At 38.2% G+C, this 23,608-nt stretch overlaps 1 protein-coding gene across 6 annotated transcripts in view; it reads right to left on the reverse strand.

Moving 5' to 3' along the window:
* Positions 1-23,608, reverse strand: part of Tafa4 (TAFA chemokine like family member 4) — a 206,985-nt gene that overhangs the window by 22,788 nt on the left and 160,589 nt on the right. For all 6 annotated transcript variants that reach the window (XM_033757078.1, XM_033757075.1, XM_033757074.1 and 3 more), the window contains one exon: positions 1,554-1,709. In XM_033757078.1, coding sequence (XP_033612969.1) covers positions 1,554-1,709 — 156 coding nt within the window. The remainder of the gene's footprint in view (positions 1-1,553; positions 1,710-23,608) is intronic.

The following is a 23,608-nucleotide window of genomic DNA, read 5'->3' on the forward strand; positions in this document are numbered from 1 at the left end:
TAAGATTACTGACATTTAGAAATGGGAAGAAAGGAGCTAAAGGTGTAGGGAAGGTGTGATGCGTAGGGGAAGAACAAAAAGGGAAAAGAAAAAAATGTGAGAGAATGAAAAGATGAAAATAAAGTGTTTGTAGATGGGGAGGGGAGGAGGGGGTGAAGGGAGGTCAGAGGTAAGGGGAAAAAATGAGAATCAAGACTTGCCATGTAAAGATACATGATCCCAACAATGAATGTAACTGTACTGTATCCCTAAATGTACCAATAAACTCAATAAAATTAAAAAAATAAAATAAAAAAAAAAGGCAACTGGGAAGGTGCTGATACACACCACTAGGACCACAGGGCCCGGAAATGTGTGCTTGGCAGGGGAGGCAGGTTGTAAATCCACTGTATTTGTACGATCAGTCATAAGATCCGGAGTTAGGACTGTGTGTCTCTTTGTGTTTTAACTGCTGACAGACATGCATCCATGAGCTGCACCCATGAGATGCAGGAGGCTGTGAGTGGTTCCCCTAAGGGAGTTTTCTCAGAATCTATATGGTAAAGCAGCTACTGTAGGGATAACCCATGCATCTGCTCCCCTAGGGACAGATGCTCCTTTCTAACAAGATGCTGACTGGAAGAAGCCAGGGATGCCAAAAGGAATCCGTCCTAGGCCTCCACCTTCAACTATCAACATTCACTCATGTTTTTAACCATGGTGATCTGCTAGGGGACTTAGGGTCTATTTAATGATACATGATCTCTCTCAGGGAAACTGCTCCAAAGATGATTTATAAATCGTTGTTAAAATAATAAACCAGGAATAATAGAAAAAATCATGCTATAACACTAAGCATGAGGAGGAAAGGCCAGACTGCTGATGTTAGGTGCACAGTACAATCAGCCCCCCTTTTCTCATGGGTTCAGCATCCACAGTCTCAAGTGACACAGGAGAAAATACATTTTCAAAAGAGCACCCTCTCTGAATGTGCAGACATTTTTGTCATTGTTCCCTAAACAACATGACACAACTTTTCATATAGTATTTACACTATGCTGGGTATTACAATTAACCTGGAGATTTAAAAAAATATATACAAGAGGTTATGCATAGGTTATATGCAAAGACCATGTCTTTTTATATAAAGGACCTAAGCATCTCCAGATTTGGCTATCTATGGAGGATCCAAGAACCAACCCCCCAAGGCTGCTGAGGGACAAATGCATAAAGAAGGGGGGAAGAGTGAATCTGGGGAGACAACAGCTTTGCCGGATGAGATTTGGAGACAAAGGACCAAGGAGGCAGTGAAACACATCTTTCCAGGAGCCCTGTAATGGGATCCCCCACTTTCCAGGAGCCCTGTAATGGGATCTCCTGAGAAACATCACAAAATATTTACCTTGCTCATCAAGACATGGCTGGCTTCGGAGTTAGGTTCACTTTTGGATTGACACTGACTGACCTTAAAGCACCTGAAGTTTCTAAGGATAGCAAAGACTGTAAGGCAGGCAAGGTCTTCGGAGTTGCAGGCCTTCTAGGAATACTGGAGAAACTGGACAGAAAGGTCTTACCTTCAACGCAGGAAGGCTGAGCTCGAGTTGTGCCTGCGACCTGACCCGGGAAGCACGAGCACTTGACTGTCTGTGAGCGCTCTTCAATCCGATTCGTATTGCAGCATCGGTGCACTGCGACCACCTCACAGGTGCCTTGCTTGATGTGGTGATGGCCTGGTAGGTAATGAGGGAGAAAAACAGACTTGGGCTGTTAGGAGAAAATGAAACCACTGGGAACATAAATAATGCAATGACTACATTTTCTCCAATTTGTTGCGGTATACTTATGAATCTTCTTAACATTTTATTTTGATGTAATTTAAATTTTCTAGAAAAGTAGTAAGAAGAATGCAGAAAATAACTCTGACCCTATAGAATGCAGATATTTGGCCTCCAGGACTCCCAGCTCCTAAGGTTACACCCACGGTTATGTTACATTAAATGACACAAGGCATTTTGCAATGTGATTAAGATTATTAATTGGTTGGTTTGGAGAGAGAGAGTGTAACTTAGATTACTGAGGTGGAGCTAATATGATCTCATGAATTCTTTAAAGCAGAGATACTGACAGTATCAATTAGGAATGTGTGTCTCTTTGCAGGTGGTCTGCAGGACCATCGCTGGCTTGAAGATAGAGCTAGACCCCTGTCAAGGAATTGGAGAACTCAGTCCCACAACTACAAGGAAGTGAATTCAGCCAATGGGCACCATGAAGTTGAAAGCTGTTTTTCCAAGGATCTTCCAGAAACATCTGCTAATATTTTGATTTTCACTTAGTGTGACACCCTACTCTGAGAATCCAGCCATGCTGGGCCAGACTCTTGACCTTCAGAGATAAGATGCTGAATCTACAGCAATTTGTTTAAATTAATGACCTTACATCCAGACTCACTACTTAACATTTGGCCCTATCTGCTGTCCCTATCACTCTGTCAGGTATTTCTGTGAGCCATTTTGAGAGAAAGTTGTAGACATGATATCCGCTTACTCCTAAATATTCCCGTATTTCTAAAAGTGGAACTCTCATATAATTACTGCAGTCAGAAAATTTTGTACGATACACTGCCAGTGTACAATCTGCCCTCTATAGTCAAATCTTGCCAGTTGTCTCAAAGGTAGCCTGTATAGTATAACTATCTCTCCCCTCTCAGGCTCCAACCCAGGAGCATGCAACGCATTCAGTTGCTGTGTCTCATTAGCCTTCTTCAATCAGAATCTATTCTTCAATCTTTTTCTTGACCTTAACATTTTAAAGAGTACATGCCAGTTATTTTATACAATGTCCTTCAAAATGGTTTGTGTCCTGCTTCACTTTGATTAAATTAAATTCATGCATTTTGAGCACTGTATTATCAGTGCATCATATCAGGAAGCACACGATGTCCCTTTGTCCCATTTTCAGTGCTATTAGCTTGAATCACATGATGAAGATGGTATCTGGCAGCCTTTTTCACTCTTCTATTTCTTTCCTTTTATAATAAATATGTATTTGAAAGAAGATACATAGAGATACTGTAACTATTTCATCATTCATCAACATTTTATCCAGTAGTTTAGTATCTTTTGATGATTTCCACCTGAATCTTAATATTATTGTAAGACTGAGTCTCTATTAATGTTCACATTATTTCAAGTCTGGACAGGAAGATGCCTTTCATACTTTGCATACTGAGTCTCTGACATACCCTTATCATTCTTTGGGAATCTACTAAGTTTCTAGCCCACAAGTTCTTCCAGGTATAACCTGTGCTTTTCCTGTCTCTGTCGTTTCTCCAGGGAGACTTTATTTCTGGTAGAAGGGCATCAGATATAGAAACCAAGTCTCAGTACGCTGCCTTCCTCATTGCTACAGTGCAGTGATTTGAATGTGTACCACATGAATCCAAGCTGATGTCTTCATTTTTTTTTTCTCATCGAGTTTATTGGTACATTTCAGGTATACAGTAGTTACATTCATCAATGGGATCTTGTACCTTTCCATGACAGGTCTTGGTTCTCATTTTTTCCCCATGCCCCTGCCTGATGTCTTCAATTTTAATCTAGCACTTCAAGGTCTAGCTACTCTTTCAATTCTATATTTGTATCTCCCATTGCCAATAAGGGCAAACCTGGCTTCCATAAATTACATAAATAAATAGGTTTGGCATTGTACATGCTTTTAAGTTTAACTTACATTGCAGTTATTTTTTATCAGTTAGGAGTCTTGTGTTACAACAACAGAAACTGATTTGAGCTAATTTAATGTAAAGAGAATTTAGTGGAAGATGATCAGCAATTTTCAGGACCAAAACTGAGCCTACTGTTGAGTGAAGCCACACTTGTGACTCCATCTGAGTATTTCCATCATATGTGTCTATCGTTCTGCTCAAAGTTTCATTTCTAGGAAGACAGCCTCTGACAAGCTAAGTGCACATCACATGTCAAGTGGAGTGGCCGCCCTCAAAGTGCTCCCCAATTTGCCCACCTTCTGGTATCCATGCCTTTCTGCAGTAGCTTCTCCTGTTGTGTCAGAGTTGTTCTTTACAGTACGTCATGGGGAAGGCGAGGAGGCTTTTGTTCTTGCTCCCCAGATCATTCACTCTGGGGTGACTGCCGCATAAGCAGCAAGAACTTGAAATGTCCGGCCCACGGTCACGTGAGTGAGCAGAGCATTCAGAGCCCCTCCCACACTAGACAAAAGTCTGCTCTGTGTGACAATGGTATGTCATGGCACACGACACGATTTGTTACTTGTTTGCTACGATTAAAGATAATGTATTAAAGCAATAAAGATAGGAAAGGAAGAAGTTAAACTATCATTATTTGCTGATGATATGATACTCTACATTGAAGATCCAAAAAACTCCACCAAAAAAGTTCTAGACTTAATTGACAGATTCAGTAAAGTATCTGGATACAAGGTGAATACCCAAAAATCAATAGCCTTTCTATACACAAATAACAGACAGACAGAAAGAGAAATAAGGGAAAAAATTCCTTTTACAATAGCATCCAAAAAAATGAAGTATCTAGGAATCAATCTAACAAAAGAAACAAAAGATCTCTACACTGAAAACTACAGCACTCTGAAAAAAGAAATCGAAGAGGATATAAAAAAATGGAAAGATATCCCCTGCTCCTGGGTAGGAAGAATCAACATAGTGAAATAGGCCATACTACCGAAACTGCTATATACATTCAATGCAATGCCAATTGAAATTCCAACACTATATTTCACAGAACTAGAAAAAAGAATCCAAAAATTCATTTGGAACCACAAGAGACCTAGAATAGCAAAAGCCATTATAGGCAACAGTCACATGGCACCAGGTGTAACAATTCCCAATTTGAAACTATACTACAAAGCCACTGTGATAAAATCAGCATGGTACTGGCAAAGAAATAGGCCTGAGGATCAATGGAACAGACTGGAAGACACAAAAACAAATGCAGATGTACTCAGCTACCTCATCTTCGACAAAGGAGCTCACCATCCTCAGTGGAGGAAAGATAGCCTCTTTAATAAATGGTGTTGGAAAAACTGGATATCAACCTGTCACAGATTAAAATTAGACCCTTATCTTTCGCCATGCACTAAATTAAAATCCAAATGGATTAAAGATCTAAATATTAAAACAGAAACATTAAACTTGCTGGAAAGTAAGTTAGGCAGAACTCTGGAAGACATTGGTATAGGAAAAGACTTTATGAACAAATCCTCAGTAGCACGGGAACTAGCAGAAAGAATCAACAACTGGGATCTCATTTTACTAAAAAGCTTCTGTACTTCAAAAGAAACCATTAGCAGAACTAAGAGACAATCTACAATGTGGGAAAAAATTTTTACCAGCTGTACCTCAGACAAAGGACTATTATCAAGGATATATAAAGAACTCAAAACAATCAGTCCCCCCAAATATAAAGACCCGATCCAAAAATGGGCATCCGAAATGAACAGACATTTCTCATACAAAGAAGTGAAAGCAGCAAGAAAATATATGAAAAAATGTTCCACATCACTGGTCATTCGAGAGATGCAGATGAAAACAACACTAAGATTCCACCTCACCCCACAAAGAAGGGCTGCTATCAAGAAATCACACAATAACAAATGTTGGCGGGGTTGTGGGGAGAAAGGAACCCTCCTCCATTGTTGGTGGGAGTGCAGACTAGTGCAACCACTATGGAAATCAATATGGAGATACCTCAAAGAGCTTGGACTGGAGGTTCCATTTGACCCAGCCATCCCTCTGCTGGGTATCTTTCCAAGAGAACTAAAAGAATCATATCACAGAGAAGTATGAGCACCCATGTTTATAGCGGCACAGTTTGTAATAGCTAAATCTTGGAAACAACCTATTTGCCCATCCGTTGGAAACTGGATAAAGAAGTTGTGGTTTTTCTATAAAATGGAATATTACTCAGCCATAAAGAGCGAGAGAATAGATTCATTCATAGGAAAATGGATACATATTGAAGATATACTCCTAAGTGAAATAAATACGTCACACATGCGTAAATACCGAATAGTTTCCCTGGTGTGAATATTCTGCAACAATGCATAAGATTCTAATAAGATTACTGACATTTAGAAATGGGAGGAAAGGAGCTAAAGGTGTAGGGAAGGTGTGATACGTAGGGGAAGAACAAAAAGGGAAAAGAAAAAAATGTGAGAGAATGAAAAGATGAAAATAAAGTGTTTGTAGATGGGGAGGGGAGGAGGGGGTGAAGGGAGGGCAGAGGTAAGGGGAAAAAAATGAGAATCAAGACTTGCCATGTAAAGGTACATGATCCCAACAATGAATGTAACTGTACTGTATCCCTAAATGTACCAATAAACTCAATAAAAAAAATAAATAAAAAAAAAAGATAATGTAAACAAGATTGTAGAGACGATGCTTAGAAAGTAATGAAAGGAAATCTTTGCAAGTACCCTCGAAACACACACGTTTCAGATACGTCCACTGACACATAAATCGCCCTGTGAATCATAAGCATCCTCATCTATCCACGAAAAGAGGTCACCCCAAGGGTTCCAGCAGTTAACATTTCCCTTAGTGTCTGTTGGTGTATGTGCTTCAAAATAAAACCATCTTCACAGTATCCCATAATTGAGACATTTTATCCACAAAGACAAGCTTGGCGACAAACAGCCATTCTTTGATTCTGACCTGCCCGCTCATGTTATCTTTTTTCCATGTTTCTATTTAATTTCTTTTTTACTGTAAGTACTAACATATACTGACTTTATGAATTAACAGGCACTGTGTATGTGCCTAAATTGTATTTTGACCAAAGTATCTTAAATATTGGTCAAAGCAAAGTTGAACTCATGGTGAAAACAAAGCCAAAGCCTCACTTGTAACAAAGAAGTGCAGCCAATGCCCAGTCAATCAAACTATTAGTGAGAAACTTCACTCTGCTACTTAGAGAAAACATGCATAGAAAGCGATGTGCTCTAAATCAAATTAGATGCTCACAAGAAGACGTCTGGCCTCCCACGGGAAGTTATATACAATTATAAAAATAAAAGTAATTCTATTTCTTTCCCAGTACTGGGACTCTAACTCAGGACTTTGCACTTGCCAGGCAGGTGCTACACCACTGAGCTCCATCCCAGCCCTTTAAAAAATAAGATTAATTTACCATGTCAGCAAAGTAGGATAAGACATTGGCAGTGAATAAGCAAGAAAGCAAAGATGGGAAGATGCTGATTTTGGTTTCCATATTGCAAATAAGCACTTCAGGCCGACCGCTCCTTGACTGCTCATGACAGGCCCTCTGGAGAGGCCAGGAGGGATCCAGTGTCCGCCCTCCCTCTGGATGACTACACATCTATCTGCTCTGCTGCCAGAACTGAATACTACAGACCAGGAGGCTCAAAGGACAAATATTTTTTTCTCAAGTTCTGAAAGCTTCAAATCCAAAGCCAAGGTGTCACCTGACCCAATCACTGGTGATGAGGGTTCTTGCTGGCCTGCAGACAGCCACCTTGGAGCATGGAGGGGACAAAGGTTATGGTGATTTGTCCTCCTTATATAAAGGAACCACCCCTGTCAGATTAGGGTCCACCTTTCTCACTCCCTCACTGGTCCTGGAGTCAAGCACAACCATAGCCAAGGTTAGAGTCTCAAAGGATAAACAGAAAGAGGACGCAAACGACTGGTCCATAAAAACACATCCTGCCTAAGTAGATGATTAACTGACCTTATGAGTCTGTAATGAAGGCAGCTCTAAGCTTCATGAAGAAAATGAAATAAATGTCATTTATTAACTGTTTAGAATACTCAAGGAGTAATTTGGACATTCAGGAACAATACCGCTTGCTTGGAACTCCACTGCCAGCTACTTAAAGAACAACCCACAACTGGAAGTGGAATTATTTTTCTATTCCAACTTGTGACCATACTGAATAATCAGTTCATCTGAATCAGGATTTTATTTATGTGACACCAACTATTGTATTATTGTATTGATTTTAAGATGCATATTTTGTTGATCTTTTAAAACACCAGTGGGTGGTACAACTAATGTCACTTAACAACTGGCATTACTTTTCCTTTTCTTCTAGTACATACAATAATGAAGCATCTTACAACTGCTAACATGTTAGGTTTGAGAAAATGCGGGAGGTGGCAGGCACTGCTCTGAATTGTTCTAAATATCCTGTATTACCTAATAAAAATGGTAGAACATGTAATTTTTTATTCCTTTTTTACTTCTCAAAAAATATACAAAGGTTAATTTGCCCATGGTCACATAAATAGAAATGGGGAAGAGGTAAGAGCCAAACTCAAGCCATTGATGTGCTTTCGCAGGATGGGGAATGTTTTCCCCACCTGCTCAGTAGCTCACATTTTACCAACCAGAAGCAAAATGGGGTCTTCACCTCTGCAAAAAACAGGATGTGACTGGCTCAGTTCCCCATTGAAAACATCTTGCGCTGGATGGTGTTTCTGAAAATCTGTGTACTTGTGACACTGCAGTGTAATTTGGGGGTAAAGATTAGCTCATTTCTTTGTAGTATTTTGGCACAAATGAGTACTCAAAGATAAGTACTTAAGGATCCAATGAGTACTGCACACAGAAATTGCTGAGTATAGTCAAACAGTTCATACTGTAACAATGCATTAGTTAAGGTCTCTAGACAGACAGGACTAAAAGAAGAGGTGTATTTCTTTCTCTTGTCTAATTGCTGTGGCTAATGTTTCCAAAACTATATTGAACAGGAGTGGTAACAGTGGACATCCTTGTCTTGTTCCTGATTTTAGTGTGAAGGTTTTCAGTTTTTTAACCATTGAGTATGATGTTGGCTATTAGCTTTTCATAGATAGACTTTATCAGGTTGAGATAAAGACCATCTGTTCCAATTTTCTGTAGGGTTTTTATCATGAATGGGTGTTGAATTTTGTCAAATGCCTTACGGCATCTATTGAAATGATCATATGGCTTTTGTCCTTGACACTGTCAATATACAGTATTTCATTTATTGAACCATCCTTGCATCCCTGGGATAAATCTGACTGGGTAAGGGTGTATAATCCTCTTGATGACCCTCTGTATTGTTTGCCAGTGTCTTACTGAAGATTTTCTGCATCTATGTTCATTAGGAAAGGAAGAAGTAAAACTGTCATTATTTGCTGATGATATGATACTCTACATAGAAGACCTAAAAAACACTCTGCCAAAAGACTTCTAGACTTAATTGACAGATTCAGGTGGATACAAGGTAAATATTCAAAAATCAATAGCCTTCTTGTACACAAATAACAGACTGACTGAGAGTAAAAATAGGAAAATGATCCTTTTCACAATAACATCCCAAACAATGAAATATCTAGGACTCAATCTAACAAAGGAAACAAAAGACCTCTATGTTGAGGGCTACAATACTCTGAAAACAGAGACTGAAGAGGGTATAAGAAAATACAAAGACATCCCTTGTTCCTGGGTAGGAAGAATCATTATAGTGAAAATGGCCATACTTACAAAACTGCTATACAGATTCGACACAATCCATATTGAAAACTCAACAGTACATTTTACAGAAATAGAGAAAACAATACAAAAATTCAGCTGGAGTCAGAAGAGACCTAGATTAGCAAAAGCCATTCTATGCAACACAGACATGGCAGAGGGTATCACAATTCCCAACTTGAAAACTGTACTACAAAGCCACTGTGATAAAAACAGCATGGTACTGGCAAAGAAACAGACCTGAGGATCAGTGGAACAGATTATAAGATGCAGAAACAACACCAAACATACTCAGCTACCTCTTCTTTGACAAAGGAGCCAACCAGCCTCACTGGAGGAAAGATAGCCTCTTTAATAAATGGTGCTGGAAGGGCCGGGGATTTAGCTCAGCGGCCTGCCTTGCAAGCACAAGGACCTGAGTTCAATCCCTGGTACCAAAAACAAAACCAAAAATAAATAAATAAATACATGGTGCTGGAAAAACTGGATTTCAACTTGCCAAAGATTAAAACTCGACCCCTATCTTTTACCATGCACTAAACTAAAATCCAACCAGACTAAAGATATATATATTAAAAGAGAAACACTAAACTTGCTGGAAGATAAGTTAGGTAGAACTCTGGAAGATATAAGCATAGGAAAAGACTTTATGAACAAGTCCTCAGTAGCACAGGAACTATCACAAAGAATAAACAATTGGGATCTCATCTTTTTAAAAAGTTTCTGCAATGACAAAGAAATCACAAGCAGAAAGCTAAGAGACAGCCCACAACATGGGAAAAAATGTTTACCAGCCATTCCTCACAGGTCTACTATCTAGAATAAAGAACTAAAAAAATCAGACCCCCTCAAATATAAAAATCCATCTGAAATGAACAGACATTTCTCAAGGAAGCAGCAAATAAACATATGAAAAAAATGTTCCACATCACTGGTCTTTAGAGAGATGCAGATGAAAACAACAGTTAGATTCTATCTTACCCCAGAAAGAATGGCTGCTATCATGAAATCAAACAATAACAAATGCTGGTGGGACTGTGAGGAGAAAGGAACCCTTCTCCATTGTTGGTGGGAGTGCAAACTGGTGCAACCACTATGGAAATCAATATGGAGATACCTCAAACAACTAGGATTAGAAGTCCCATTTGACCCAGCTATTCCTCTGCTGGGTATCTTTCCAAAAGAAAAGAATCATATCACAGCAATATAGGCTCACCCATGTTAATGGTGGCACAGTTTGTAACAGCCTAATTGTCCATCAAATGGAGACTGGATAAAAAAGATGTTGTTTTTTAATGGACTACTGCTCAGTCATAAAGAATGATAAACTAGAAATATTTATAGCTAAATGATGCACATTGTATAAATGATAGTGTACAATAGGAAGAAAAGGTCTAAAAGAGTAGAGGAAGTGGGAGTGGTAAGGAAAAGGGAAAAAAGGAAAAAAATATATGAAAAGGAAAAACACAGAAATAATGTCTTTGTAAACAGGGAAGGGTGGAGGAGCTGCAGGGAAGGCTAGGGAATGGGGAAAATTAAGATCCAAGATAAGTCATGTAAAGGTACAAAATTCCAATGATGACTGTAACTGTACTGTAGACCTAAAATGTACCAATATACTTAATAAAAAATAAAAGCAAAAGAAGAGGTGTATTATAAGGAATTGGCTCACACAATTATGAATACAGGCAATTTTCAGGATCTGCAGTTGGCCAGGTGGAGACCCAGAAGAGGCAAGGGCGCATTTCCAGTCCAAGTCCAAAGGCCCTAGAGCCAGGAGAGCCAATGATGTTATTCTATCTGAATGTCTGCAAGCTTGAGATCCAGTAAGAACCAATGTTACAGTTCAAGGCCCAACTCAGGAAAAGAGCAATGTTGTAGCTGAAAGGCACATCATGCAGGGAGAATTCTCCTTTCTTTAGGGGAATATTAGCCTTTTTATTCTGTTCAGGCCTTCAGTGAGTTAGATGAAACCCTCCCATGCTGGGAAGGGTAACACTCACTGCTCTGGGTATAGATTCAAATGTTAATCTCTTCCAGAAACATCCTTACAGGCACATCCAGAATAGTACAAGAGCAAAGATCTAAGTTAATACACAAATTAACTATCACAAATAAACAACTACGCATGACATACAGTATTGTTGGATTGGGGGGAAAAATGAAAGCAGAAACAAACAGAAATCAGTGACTTTTACGGTATGCTTATTTCCAAAATATATAGGAGAGATCCTTTGTCCAATAAGCCTAGTAATGAGAGTGGCCACATCGAATAAACTCACATAAAGCAAAGAGGAATTTCTCTTCTTGAGCCAGAATTGAACATTTTGATTAGGATCCATGTTGGAAACTGAAGCAAAATATTGAGAACATAACATGATGCCCATAAAACATGTGAGAGGCTGCAGCTAAAACTTCTTGTAGGGATTTTAAAGTTTTGAAGTTGGATCGCAGTAGATAAGACTGAGTAACCGGGAGCTGGGCTGCTCTCTGGAGGGAATCTAGACCACAAATCAACAAAACCACCCTCTCTGTATTCTGTCCGTTAGTCCTTCTCAGTTGTTATGCCAGTCTCCTCTCGGCTTTGCCTGTGTGGACAGGAAGGGTCACATTCAATTCTCTTCAACTTACCAACTCTCAGCTCCCACATACAGCATGCTACAGGCCTGAAAAAGAGACTCTTTTCGGTGCTCTTCAATGTATTTTTTAAGTGGAGGAACTTGGAATCATTACTTCTTTTTCACACTTCCAAAATTGTATTCAGCACATACATATTCTTTCCAAAAAAGTCAAAATATTGGCAGGACTATAAAATGTAAGATCCCTCTTTCCCTTCTCACCAGAACAGTTGATGTAGGCATCATTAAAGGCATTATAATAATCCTTGCAATAAAAACTGATTGCTTCAGGATTGCTACAGAGGATGGATTAATTTTATCTGAAGAGTAAATAGTTTAAATACACATCAGTTCTTTTCTTATTAAATACTCCTTTAAGAAAAGTTCCAAACAACAGGAGAAATGCCCACTTGGCCCAGTGCAGGCTGGGCCTTTCCATTGTAAAGGGATGGAATACAGAATACCCTGTCGGCAATGGAGTTCTGCTGAAGCTACTTGAAAGCCAATAGAGAGACAGAAGGCATTACTTTCTTCACACTGTTATTTCCCTTGTATCCTCTCTCTTTTGTTCAAATCCTTTTTCTCTTTCCTCCTCCTGCCCAGCACTAGAAAATGCACCCTCAAAGACCAGTCTCACACTCCAGTGATCTTCTTAGAAGGTATTTATTTGATTTGAGTGGTTTTCTCAGCCTTTCTCTCTATGGAGGCAGAACAGAGGAGAGAGAAGACCGAATAAAAGATTTCATAAAATGAAAGCGGAGAACAAGGCCATGGCTACTCATTGCCTGTGGCAAACATGTCCAGTATTCCTAGCTGTGATTCTGTTATAATTCTCAACCTGCTTCCTCTAACCATACCCTAAATTGGCTTTTAGTCAAGGAGAAGAATGTCAGTAGCCATCAGCTGGACCAACATGATAATTTAGTTGTAGAAACTCTAATATCGGCTGTGGTCCCTCTCAGGTGTTGACAGCAGAATAGTTAAAAAAATAGATACTTCTGGTCTCAGCAAGCACTGATTCCAGTTGGAAATACTCTGCTTTCTCCTGGGTGGAAGTGTTTACTTCCTGGTCACAAAAGGCAGAGCTTGGAATCAGAAAAACTGGGCTATACTGCCAACTCAGGTTTAGGTAATTTGATTTCCTAATTCTTAATCTCATATATAAGTAGTCCCCAAGGTTATAGAGTTTACATTATTTAATGAACATTGTAAGCAACCTCAAACACCACAGATGATGAATAAGTGACTTTTGAGTTTTGATTCCGTCTTTATTCAGTAAGTATTTGTTTAGAATTTTCTATGTGCTAAGTACAGTACATGAAAATATAACACTTCATAAAACAAACTAAAAAAATCACCCTTCTGGTCCTTTCATATTTTAGTGATGAAAGAAACAAAGCAGAAAAGAGACAACTTAGAATAGGGAGGGCCTGAGGGCCTAACAGTCTGACATTTGAGTGAGAAATGAAAGAGTTGCGACAATCAGCCTTGCAGATATCTGACAGAAGAAGACTCTGGTGACTGGAGCCGTGTGAGAGAAGGGACGATTAACAGCTGCTGCCAAAAAACTAGGTGAGCAAACAGACGTGGAGCCTTGTGGGTCACTGTGGAGGGTGGGATTTCCCCACAGAGAGGGGAGAAAGTGGTTAAAGTTTTGAGCTAAGAATGACCTAAGTGACTTAGACCTTTAAAGGCTGTGGTGTGACCAAAGCAGCCTAAAGCGGGGAAGGGTAGAAGCAGAGAAAACAGCTCCTAGGACAGTGAACAAAGGGAGATGAGACAGCAGCTGGGCTCAATGTGCGAGCAGCAGAGAACACTCTGAGGCTGGGTCCTGGATTTTTGTAGAAGGTAGAGGGAAAGAATCTACTGTTAAATTTGTGGATTGCAGATACTTTTTTATTTAATTAATTTTATTGGCACACTTAAGGTACACAATATAATGACATTCATCTTTAGAAATCTGCACCTTTATATGATCCATCTCGGTTCTTATTTTTCTCCATTCCCCTGCCCTCCCTTCAACCCCTCCACCCCTCCCTATCAAGGAAGCCTTTGTTTCCATTTTTTCTTCTTCTCATGTTAATTCCATTCCCTTCTTTCTTTTCCCTACCCCTCCCACTTCCCCTTCCCCTTTGCACCTTTTCTTCCTACTTCACAATTTCAGCTGCTAATTAGATACCTGGCTGAGGAAAGTCAAGTAAGCCTGGATATTTGAGTGTGGAGACAGGTCTGCCTTAAAGATGGACATCTGCTCATCCCTGGTACACATGGGCAGTAAAGATATAAGGCCAGATAAATCCCTGAGGGAAAATCTAAGGAAAAAGGAGAGAACCTCTCCAGTGTTAAGAGGCTGGGAGAAGAAAAAGCATGTTCAAAGGCTTAAAAGAGAACCAGGAATGCCTGTGTGTTGTTCTGAGAGCTCAGTAAACAAAGGTGAAGTATAGGAAGGTGTACGCATGGTCGATTCAGCAAAGGAGCCAAGTAGGAGGCAGGCTCCTCTGTAACCCAACAGGCTGGTCACCAGTGACCTTAACACACATGGCAGGAGAGGAGGGGAGGTGCATCCTTAGTGCCACAGACTTGAGTGAGAGCAGAAAGAGGAAAATTGCAGGCAACAACTATGACGACTACTGAGAAAGGAGAGAAATGAGACTAACAAGTGGGACATACAGATGTTAACAACGTTTTATAAGATGTTAGAAATCAAGCATGTGAGTACGCTGATTGAGGGAAATCTTAGAGATGTCTAAGTAGGTAAGAGTAAACAGATGGAACACCAAAAGAGCCAGACTTTGGACAGAAACACAGAGGGTTCGTTTGTTGTCTTACTCTCTCCAATCTTCTAGGCTTACCCTGAGGAGGACGATCCATATGCTATGCGGGCATTCCTTCAAATCAATAAAACACAGGTATGCCCGGCCTGCACAAAACCAGTCCCCATTCCGCATCAAGGGCCGTGCAGTCAGGGCTGGCTGCTGGTCTCTCAATGACTGTCCAAGACAGCCTGTGATGCAAACATTACAAGAAATAAAGAATTGCATAAAGTTAATAAAAATAACGTCCAGAGCTATTTGAATACCACTCAAATTGTGAATATGACAGATATAGGTCAGGATTGGAAAATAGACACTCAAATGGATAGACTGGTCACCAGCAACTGACTTAGAGTTGGGGGTGTAGCTCATAGGTAGAGCACATGTGTAGCAGGCCCAAGGCCCTGAGTTCGAACCACAGCACAAGGAGATGGGTAGGGGATGGGGGGACAGGGTAAAGAGGGAAAGAGAGAGAGAAAGAGATTTAAATGGCCAAGGGGTAAAAGAAGCCTTAGGGAAAATAAGTGAAGTTCTTGGGTGCCTTTATAAACATCTATGGTCCTATGGCAAAAGGTAATTGTAAAATCAAGGATGATATATTAGACTCTATTGCATTTGTTTCCCTGAGAAGCCATGTAGCTAAATTCAGTCTAAGAATTATATCCCAGTTCTTTTCCTTTTCCCCTCAGGGCCTTCCTCTAGTGCCCCAAAAAATACAATTATATTTCCCAGCTTTACTCAATGAAAATTTTTCATCTGCCTGTAACATTCCATCTTTTTGAGAATAACTACTATTGTTCTATTGTAATAGATTTTACAAGTAAAAGATTTCAAAAACTGGCCACAAAAACAAACCAATAATATGTTCTAATGAACACACCTCAGTCTCAATACCTCTTATAAATCTATAGAGTTTTCTTCTACCAGTCAAAACACTACCTATTCTTAAAACCTTTTGTCATTTTCTCAATCAGAAATCTTTTTTACCATCCTTTTCTAAGAACACTATCAATTAGATGATTAATATCTTGAGATAATAAGCATGGAATGAATAAATGTTCTGAGAGGATCTCATAATTAAACCCTGGCCTGCAAAATGCATATCAATGAGTATAAATACATATATATTTGTAAACTAGAAATAGTTCTACTTTATAATTTAAAATTTGATTTTAAGAAACAACATAGACTTTCAAATATTATAGAGATACAAATTACTCTATTGTATACCTAATCTTATATTTCATAAGTATTCCACAAAAATATCTGCTACACATTGAACTGTGCCCTCCAAAATTCATATGCTGAAACCCTAATCCCCAGAAACCACATCTGGAGATAAGGCCTTAGCGATGTAACTATGGGGTAGATGCAGTCATAAAGGAGGGGTCCCAGTCTGAAAGACAGCTGTGCTCACCACTATATACCATCACCAACGCACACTAGGGCCCCAGTGTGATAGCACCGGGATCCGTTATAAGAGAAGGAAGACACAGAGAGAGCTCACTTTCCATACTCACATAGAAAAAAAGCCATATGAGTACTCGGCAAAAACATGGCCATCTGCAAAATGAGAAGAAAGTATTGACCAGAAACTGAACTGCTACAGGCCCAAGAGCAAGAAGTCCTTATTAGATAGTAGTAATAGTAACAAGATTTTCTAGCCTCTAGAACTGTGACACATTTCTGCTAGCAGAGCTGTCATTTATCTTTTCAAATCTATGTCATTTTATTATGGTAGCCCAAACTACCCAATATGCTACCTCTTAGTAATTATATCCTTATAGGCTGAAAAAAAAAGTGAAATGCTTCATATTAAGAGGCATCACACTAGAAGCATAATTGGGCAAAATAAATTTTGTGGAATCATGCAGGTTTCTGAAGTGTCTATCTGTACATGTGTGTGCGGTAAATTGGCTCTTTAAGCCAAATTTATTGCACTGGGAAATATGAATTTCTAAGCCATGATCTTTGTCCTCAGTTCTTAAGTTTGTTCTTAACTTGGCCCCTGTCAGCCTCTGACTTTTTATCAGTTTAATGTATTGCAACATCAAACTGTATTAGAGAATGGCCTTGTTCTTGGGACATGTGATTTTTTTCACTTTTAAACAATTCAGAAAAAAAAAATAACCAGATATATATTTAACTGGTAGTTCTAATATAATGTGGTAGGATATTAACCGGTGGTAAATCTAATAAGCAATATAAAGATGTTCACTGTAGTTTCCTTTCACCTTTCTTTAGAATTGAAAAGTTTCCAAACAAGTGGAGAGAGATAAAAGCAGAAATAACAGCAGGTATTATGGAGGTAAAGTCCCCAGAGCCCTTGAGTACACAATGCAAATAGTTCCTTAGCCATCCTTTCTGATTCTGAGAGATTTTTAATAAGTAACCACAATTTTCTTTGCTCTTGGTTTCCACGTGTGCTGCATAATGAAACTCCATGAGTTTGATTGGAGGATACTGTGAGGTAATATATGTAAATTGCTGAGAATAGGACCTGGTATGTAATAAGTACTTAGTAAGTAATAGTAATAATAGCAGCTAGTAAAAATAAATATGATCATGACTAGTATTATTACTATCACTATTATAAACTGATTACTTAAAAAACTATTAAACTTAAGAAGATAGGAATTAAATATAAAGAATTGGGTTCAATTTGTTTGTCTGTCAATCCAAGATGGCTGAAAAGAGATACCCAGTACTTCCCTCTTTATCCACAAAGAACTAAACGAACAGGCATGTAGCTACATTTTTTAGGACAGTGACTATGGGAGAAGGTTGGAATGCTGTAAGGTTTGTCACCTGGGGTGACAGCTAGAAGAAGAAACAACTGACATGAGAGCTGGGGGTGGTGAAAAGGACTCCATTTTGCAGAGGGTGAGGGTGAACAGAAGAGTCCCTGAAAAGTCTCTGTGGATAAATATTGACATTCTTATCAACTGAACTGTTTCAAAGCCATCACAGCCTTGTAGCCCATTGAGGAGAGAAACCTGGAATCTGCACAGAAGCTTTGTTTTGGACAAGGATCTCACACTATTTCCCCATGAACTCCCAGGCTGCTGTAGCTAAGTGACATATTGAAAAGTGAGCTGCTGTCCAAGTTCATAGTTCTCTAGGGGTCAGAAACTTTGGTGTCCTCTCATCTCTGGGACCATTCAGACTTCATTGGCTCAAGAGATTGCAGTTTTACAAACCAAACTTAACTCAGCAGGGTGGCTACAACCCCAGCACACAAGCATAGTAGGTGCCCTGCGCTATAGGGGATGGGTGTTGTGACACAGTGTGAAATGAAGAACACTTCCCTCAAGAGCCAGGATGCCAGGGCATTAGACCATCAAGAAGACTCACACTGAAGGCAGGTACCCCTGAAGTTCCCACCACTCCATCTCTGCTGTGAGTTTATGTGCATGTTATTGACAGGGCTAGTGATGAACCCAGAGTCCTTGCTACCACCTGACTCCCAAGTACATGCTACTGAATGGGTTATGAGGAATTCTCAGGCTCCAGCAACCGCACTGCCCATGGCAAGATGCTGCTGAAGGGGATAGATGCAAGTGTCATTGTGGAAGTAGAGCTCTGATTCCTGCCACCAACTCCTTTCACACAAAATCAGGACCTGCACCACTGCCTGGTCTCAGGGGAGGCACTTTAGGCCCACACAACTGCTTCAGTTATGAGGAACAGAGGCTTTTAGCAGACATTGAGCTAGCCTTAACACTGTTTGAAAATCTTCATCTTCCAAATAGTGGCACCACTGCCACTGCTCAGTGAGTGCTCCACACCCACTGCTGTCTACAACACAGCTGTGTGAGCTACTAGATTGTCCCCACCTCTGCACTGCCAGTGGATTCAATGGATCTTTTTTACTTTGCCATGGTATACACTCTGCCCAAAGTCATTAATTCCAACCAATGAAGCTACAAAAGATACTATGTGCCTAGCTGGAATCAAACCCAATAGTGCACCAAACTGAGATTCAAGGTACATGATCAAGAGAAAGCTGCTTTCCACATAGAGCACCCCATTTAAATGCTAGAAGTTATATGAGAAAAGGAAAAAAATGGAAACAAAGTCTTTGTAAATAAAGAGGGTAGAGGGGTGGGAGGGCAAGGGAATGGGGAAAATAAGAACCAAGATATATCATGGAAAGGTACAAATTCCCAATGATGAATGTCATTATATACCTAAAATGTGCCAATAAACTTGAAGAATTTCTTTTAATTCTAGAAATAAGTGATCCACCAGGCTCATAAATCTCAAGGAAAAAAAGCATGAGAAGTATGAAAAACTGAAGTACCATGACACTTTCAAAAGAAAACAATGACTAACAATAAAACTCAAAGCAATAATGGCAAAATTCCCTGAACAAGAATTTAAAAGAATTAAAGATGTGGCTTTTCTATAAAATGGAATACTACTCAGCCATAAAGAATGAGAAATTAGATTCATACATAGGAAAATGGATACATTTTAAGGATATACTCCTAAGTGAAATACATAAGTCACACATGTGTAAATACCGAATAGTTTCTCTGGTGTAAAAAACTATAATAGTACACAAGATCCTAATGAGATAATTAACAATGTGAAATAGGAAGAAAAGGGCTAAAGGTATAGGGAAAGTGGGAAGTGTAGGGAAAAGGGAACAAGGGAAAAGAAAAAAATTTGAGAAAATGGAAAAAAGGTGTTTGTAAATGGGGAGGGGAGGAGGGGGTGATGGGAGGTCAGGGACAAGGGGAAAAAATGAGAACCAAGACCTGTTATGTGAAGGTACAAGATCCTAATAATCAATGTAACTGGACTGTATATCTAAAATGTACCAATAAACTCAATAAAAAGAAAAAAAATTATAAAGAAACTCAATGAGATCTAATGAAATATACAGAGTTGAAAGTAATTCAGAAAACAATGCATGGTATGAATGAGAAATTCAGCAAACAGACAGAGGTCTTAAAGAAGAACCAAATGAAAATCTTGGAAATAAAGAGCTCAATAGGTCACATATTATAAAAATATACAGTTCAAAGTCTCAACAATGATGAGATCAGCAAAATTTTTAAAAATGAACCTGAAGACAAGTCTTTTGAAATATCTCAGTCAGACCAATAAATAAGTGAAACAAAAAAAAAGTGAATTTCTGTGGCTTTTGAAACAATAAATGAACAAATATCCTCATTTTAGGAGTATCTAAAGGAATAAAAAGAAAAGCCTGTTCAATGAAATAATAAAACATTCTTAATCTTGGGACAGATGAGGACATTTACAAACAGGGCACTCAAAGGACCCCAAATACACATAAATAAAAAATCTTCATCCTAAAATATTATAGTCAAACTACTTTCTATACAAGAGCAAACACCAAGTCACATTTAACAGAAATACCATGAGACTTAGAGCAGATTTCTTAGCAGAAACCTTATAGGCCAAGAGGAGATGGGATGACACATTGTACATTCTGAAAGTAAGTACCTAGCAAGAATATTATACCCAGCAAGACTATCCTTAAGAAATATAGAGAAATAAAAACATTCAAGACAAGTATTTAATACTGAAGGAATTAATCACCACCAGACTAGACTAAAATGTTTAAGGGGGTATTTAATTCAGGAGCAAAAGAAAGGTAACTACATCATGAAAGTACAAAATCTGCTGATAAAGTTGACACATAAAAGAGATACAAAAGAATCAAACCTTAATGCAATAGACCACCTAATCACAATGATAAGAATGAATAGAATTATATGTTTAAAAGCACAAATATAACAAAATGACAGTAGTAAGTTCTTATATATCAATAGTAACCTTGAACATAAATGTACTAAATTTCTCAATTAAAAGATGCAGACTGGCTGAATGATTAAAACAAGAATATTCTGCTTACCACAAATTTCTTTCACCAGTAAAAGTAAAGACACAAACTGAAGAAATGGATATTTTCAGAACATATACAACCTACAAAAATTAACCCATTAAGACAGAAATCTAAGGAGACTAGTTGAATCTAAATAGGCAACAGTGAAATATATTCAGCAATAAAAAGTATTTATCCTAAAAAAGAAAAGCCCAGGACCAGATGGTTTTATTACTGAATTTTATCAAACTTAAATACCAATAGTTCTTCACAAACTATTCTATATAATTGAAAAGGAGAGAATACTTTCAAACCCATTCTATAAAATCAACATTACCCTAGTAACCAAAACCAGAGAAGAACACAGCAACAGAAATAGAAAACCACTTATCAACAGGCCTGATGAACACAGATGCAAAATGTCTCAAAAAATATTAGCAAATCAAATCCACAACACATCAAAAAGGTCATTTACTATGATCAAGTATGATTTGTCCCAGAATACAAAGATAGTTCAACATATACAAGTCAATAAACATAATATATCACACTAACTGAATGAAAGATAAAAATCATCTCAGTAGATGCTATAGTTATGCATTCAACAAAATCCAGTGACCCCCTTATGATAAAAAAGTAATAGGTACAGAAGAATAATACATCAACATAATTAAAGCTATATATGACAAACCCACAGTCAAATTAAATGGGGGACAGCTGAAAATGTTTCCCTTAATATCTAACAAAATAAGCATGTCTACTTCTGCTCTTATTAAATGTAGTACTAGAAATTTTAGCTAGAGCAATGAGACAAGACAGAGAAATAAAAGACAAATAGGAAAGAAGTCAAATTATCCATCTTTGTAGATGATATGATTCTATGCAAAGAAAAATTGGAGTCTGCCAAAAGCTATTAAAACTGATAAAAGAATTCAGTAAAGTTACAGGATACAAAATCAACATATGACAATCATATTTGTACACATGAATTAAGAGATTACTGAGAAAAAAAAACTGCAGATGCAATCACATTCACAATAGCTATAGGAAAAAAATGAAATACCTAAGAATAGTTAAACAAAGACTACTACAATGAAAATTATAAGACAATGGTCAAAGAAGGTGAAGATACAAAAAAAAAAGATTAACCATGTTTATGGATTGGAAAAATTAATATTATTTACGTGTTCAAAGCACTTTACAGATACAGTGCAATCACCATCATAGTGATATTCTTCATAGAACTACAAAAGTGATCCTAAAATTTACATGGAGCACAAGACCCCAAATATCCAAAGCTATCTTGAACTGAAAGAAGAAAGCTAGAATCACTGCAATCATCGCAATATATGATTTCAAAATATTTACAAAGCCATGGCAACCAAAATTGCATGACAGTAGCATAAGAACAGACACACAGACGATGGGGATCCCAGAAAGAAACTCACATATCTACAGTCAACTTATTGTTGACAAAGGCACCAAAAACATTGGAGAGAAGAGCGTCTCATCCACAAATGGTGAAAGCAAAATTGCATATCCACAATTTCAGAAGCTCAAAACTTAATTTGTAAGGGATCAAATATCTCAATGTAAGTCCTGAAACAACAAAATTTGTAGAAGAAAAATAAAGGAAAATTTTCAAGGCATTGGTACCTACAGTGATTTTCTAGTAGGACTCCAAAATCGCAAGAAACAAAAACAAAAACTGGCAAATGAAACTACCTTAGGTTAATGGCCAACAGATACATGAAAAAATGCTCCACATCATTAGCCATCAGAAAAATACACAGTGAAACTAGAATTAAATACCACCTCACTCCAGTTCTACTGGCTATTTTTTAAAAGTAATAATAATAAATGGTGGAAAGGATGTAGAGAAACACAATACACAGTTGGTACGAAAATAAATGAGTATCATGAAGGTTTCTCGAGAAACTAAAAATGGGTCTAGTATGTAAACCAGCTATCTGACTGTGGGCACATATCCCATGGAAAAGAAATGACCGTATCAAAGAGATGCCCACAGGCCCGTGTTTATCGTGACACCATTTGCAATAACTGCAACACAGAATCAGCTTAGTTGCCCATCACAAATAAACAAACTGTGGAAAACATACATCATGGAGTAGTATTCCAACAAAAAGGATAATGGAATCTTATCATTTGCTGCAAAAATAAATGAAACCGGAAGACATTATGTTAAATGAAATAAGCCAGAAAGAGAAAGGTACTGAATGTTTTCTCTTATGTGTGTAAACTTAAAAAAAATCATGCTGAAGGAGGTGGAATAGTGATTACTAGAGGTTGGGAAAGATTGGATACAGTGAGGCTGCAATTGATTAATGCAGGCTGTGTGCATGTGCTGAAATATCACACAAAACTCCATTAGTATGTGTAATTTATAAACATTCATCAAAAATAAAATGAGACTGAAAGTGTAGCTTAGTGATACAGCATATGCAAGGCCCTGCGTTCATCCACCAGCACCAAAGTAAATAAAATAAAATATTTTTAAATAAAATTTACTTAACTATGTTTCTCAGAATAAAAAAGAAGTAAAAGTGTTCTAGGTGCAAAAATTAACATTACATAACCACCTTACCCAACCCAATTCATTATATTTGAGATAATTGATTATATTTGTTTTTTTCCCACCTGGCACAGGATTCCTTTTATATCCCCCACCAGCATTCCTCCAATGTCTCTTTAAGCCTAGCAAAAGCCAACCTGGGCCATATTTCACATTATTACAAGGACAGCAGTTAGGATTCCCGTCCTGTTGCATGGAACTGCACTAGGGTTCCAGTTCCTCTTTGGCTTACAATT

The sequence above is a fragment of the Fukomys damarensis genome, unplaced genomic scaffold, assembly GCF_012274545.1.
Source record: "Fukomys damarensis isolate Sample0158 unplaced genomic scaffold, DMR_v1.0_HiC HiC_scaffold_28, whole genome shotgun sequence".
NCBI lineage: Eukaryota > Metazoa > Chordata > Mammalia > Rodentia > Bathyergidae > Fukomys > Fukomys damarensis.